Source organism: Egretta garzetta, unplaced genomic scaffold (genome assembly GCF_000687185.1).
Source record: "Egretta garzetta isolate BGI_Z169 unplaced genomic scaffold, ASM68718v1 scaffold350, whole genome shotgun sequence".
Taxonomy (NCBI): Eukaryota; Metazoa; Chordata; class Aves; order Pelecaniformes; family Ardeidae; genus Egretta; species Egretta garzetta.
Window position 1 is genome coordinate 197,430 of NW_009258273.1, and position 2,729 is coordinate 200,158.

Genomic DNA, 2,729 nt, shown 5'->3' on the forward strand with positions numbered 1-2,729 from the left:
GGGTTGGGGGAGGTTTAGGGGTGGGGGAGGGGGGGTGTCAGGTAACCGGGTGGGTGGGGTGAGCGTTTGGACTGGGAGGGAATTGGGGGCAACTGGGGGCGCAGGGTTCTTGGAGGGGGGGATTAGGGGTGGGTTTGGGGCTGGGGTTGAGGGTTTTGTCCTGGCCGCCAAGATGTCCCCTCCGCAGGGAGAGCCAGGTGGAGCTGCGGGAGCACATCGACAGCCTGGCCACAGGTGAGACATGGGAGGGGGGTCACCTCTGCAGCCCGGCTTTGGGGGCGCAGCAGTGTTTGCCCCACATCCCCTGGGGGTCTGTGATGCCCTGGGCCCGCTCCCACCCTCTGCCCTCTCCCCAGAGCTGTGCCGCATCAATGAAGACCAGAAAGTGGCGCTGGACCTTGACCCCTACGTGAAGAAGCTGCTGAATGCCCGGCGGAGGGTGGTGCTGGTCAACAACATCCTGCAGAACGCCCAGGTCAGCACAGGGACCCTGGGGACTTGGGGGCCGCAGGGTTTTGGGGGATCCCAGCCTGATGACTGCCGCTCCCCTGCGCAGGAACGGCTGCGGAGGCTGAACCACAGCGTGGCCAAGGAGACGGTGAGGAGGAAGGCCATGCTGGAGGCGGCGGGTGGCTACCCCCAGGGCCTGCCCGGCAAGTGAGGCCACCGCAGCAGCGCTGGGCCGGATCCGCCTTGCACCATGGCTGCGCTGACAGCCCTGCGAGCTGGGCCGGAGCAGGAGCAGCCCTGGATGGTGACGGGTGCGACTCTGTAAGGACAGCGAACGAAACAGGCCGCTGGAAAGGGGAGCGGGTATCCCTGTTTGTAGCAGCGCTCTCCCGAGCGTCCGTGGCACAGAAGGGGGGGGTGAGAAGTCCTGCACAGTGAGGCCGCAGCTCTTCAGCTGCAGCTGAAGGAACCGGGGGACCCTGAATTGTATTTCCAGATTTGTAGGCACCATAATAAAAGTGACCGTGTGTTGCTTATGGGCTGGTGAGGCAGCGCGAGTTTGTCAACGCTCCCACGTCACAGCCGTTGATGTGCTTTGGGGAAAGCAGAACCAGGCAGGGAGAGCAGGGTGGGGTTCAGCACCCCCAGGCAGGGTCCTTCAAGTTCTTAGACCTTTTTCTAGTCCCCTTACAATGTGCATCTTCTACCTAAACAAACAGGACGTACTCCAAAGGGGGGGAACGCTTTAATGTGCAACTTATAAAAACACATACAAGGGACAGGTCGCATCAGCTGGCTGCGTTCGCTGACAAGGGGCTCGGTCCTCTGCTCGGTTCTTCGCATCCTTCAGCCAGCAGCACCCAGAGGTGGGGGTCCTGCTGCAGGGGAGAGAGGGGCTGCTGAGGGGGGGGGTGCAGCCCAAGCCCCCTTCCCCTGCCCAGAGCTGCCTTCTCCCAGGCAGCAGCACCCACAGGCTTTACCTGGGCGATTCACTCCTGCGTCTCCATGCTCTCCTCCTCCTCGCCTGTAGCTGGTTCTTCCTGATTCTCTTCTTCCTCTTCTCCTTCTTTCTTCTCTGGAGGCTTCTCATAAGCCTTCTCGGAAGGCGTCACTATCACGCCATCCCACGTGGACATTTCAGAAGCCAGGTCTGCAAAAACAGGAGCAGTCAGGAGGCAGCTCACCCCAGGAACCAACGGGGTGGCCTTGGGCAGCATGATGAGCCCCATCCCCAGGACATACGGGGGAAGCACGAGACCCTACCTCACCAGCTTTGCCTCCCCACCACTCTGGGGTTTCATGAGTGGTTTCTCCTTCCAGCCCTTAACTTTCTCCAGCAACACTGAAAACCAGTCCTGTTCCCCCACCGAGACATTGGCAGCCCACGTGGAGGAAGACCCACACATTCCACCGACCCCACTTACAGCTGGCGTCACCCTCTTGGCCGAGGATTTTCCTGTAGCCTCCGTGAGAGAGAATCCGGACGAGTGTCTGCGCGGTGTAGCACACCATGTCCTGCGGGGACGGGGAAGAGTCAGAGCACGGACAGGTTCTGGTCCCTTCTCCCGCGGCAGAGGAGGCAGCTCACCTGCTGTTCGAGGGTCATCACTGTGTGGACTCTGAAGTTTCCGCTCTCGCAGGGATCGGTGATGCCAACAGATCCAGGGAGGAAGAGCCCCGCTGCCAGGATCTGAAGGCAGCGCCTACGGTATAAGACATTTTGGGTTAGAAACTAGACCGTTCCAGCACAGAAACGCAGCTGGAAAGTCCTGCAATTAGCACAGCTACGTGAGGAGTCTGCTTCATCTCCAGTTCGGATCCCTTCAAGCCCCAAGATGCTGCCGTTTTTATTTGGTGCGTTCAAAACTGAGACGTTAAGAGGAATTTATACAAGGGAAGCAAATGGCAACAGACCTGTAGGCGATGTTGAGAGCCAGGGGCTGCCTGGTGGGGTTGTTCATCACGGCGTAGTGCCCCTGAAGAGGTGAGAAAGAGGGAGTTAGGATGAGAGCGGCTTCCCCTAAGAATCCCGACGTCTCCTGCTGCGGGAGCTACAAGCAGCTGCTTTATGCCGGAGCCCAGGCAGCTACAGCTGAGCTACAGCATGCCTGGTGCACCATCAGCGTTCCCCCTTGCGCGCTCACCAGCAGGTCCAGAATCCAGGGGGTGAGGGGCTCAAAGCCAGGGAATCGAATTCTCAGGTCTTTCAGCAGCCGGATTAAGACCTTCACCCTGGAGAAGACAGCAGGAGGAGGGCTGGTAAAATGTCATGCACATTC

At 59.8% G+C, this 2,729-nt stretch overlaps 2 protein-coding genes across 6 annotated transcripts in view; one reads left to right on the forward strand and one right to left on the reverse strand.

The window, feature by feature from the left end:
- Positions 1–1,086, forward strand: part of SNAPIN (SNAP associated protein) — a 4,791-nt gene extending 3,705 nt beyond the window's left edge. The window contains exons 3-5 of the mRNA XM_035890497.1: positions 105–234; positions 357–475; positions 557–1,086. Coding sequence (XP_035746390.1) covers positions 105–234; positions 357–475; positions 557–661 — 354 coding nt within the window. The 3' untranslated portion in view covers positions 662–1,086. The remainder of the gene's footprint in view (positions 1–104; positions 235–356; positions 476–556) is intronic.
- A 93-nt stretch (positions 1,087–1,179) lies between these two features.
- Positions 1,180–2,729, reverse strand: part of ILF2 (interleukin enhancer binding factor 2) — a 4,247-nt gene continuing 2,697 nt past the window's right edge. For 2 of the 5 annotated variants that reach the window (XM_009635000.2, XM_035890676.1), the window contains exons 8-13: positions 2,595–2,682; positions 2,365–2,426; positions 2,039–2,153; positions 1,875–1,965; positions 1,431–1,600; positions 1,180–1,349 (exon numbers count right to left, since the gene is read on the reverse strand). In XM_009635000.2, the coding sequence (XP_009633295.1) occupies positions 1,440–1,600; positions 1,875–1,965; positions 2,039–2,153; positions 2,365–2,426; positions 2,595–2,682 (517 nt within the window). In that variant the 3' untranslated portion in view covers positions 1,180–1,349; positions 1,431–1,439. The remainder of the gene's footprint in view (positions 1,350–1,430; positions 1,601–1,874; positions 1,966–2,038; positions 2,154–2,364; positions 2,427–2,594; positions 2,683–2,729) is intronic. The other 3 variants (XM_035890671.1, XM_035890664.1, XM_035890660.1) reach the window with 3 other exon arrangements.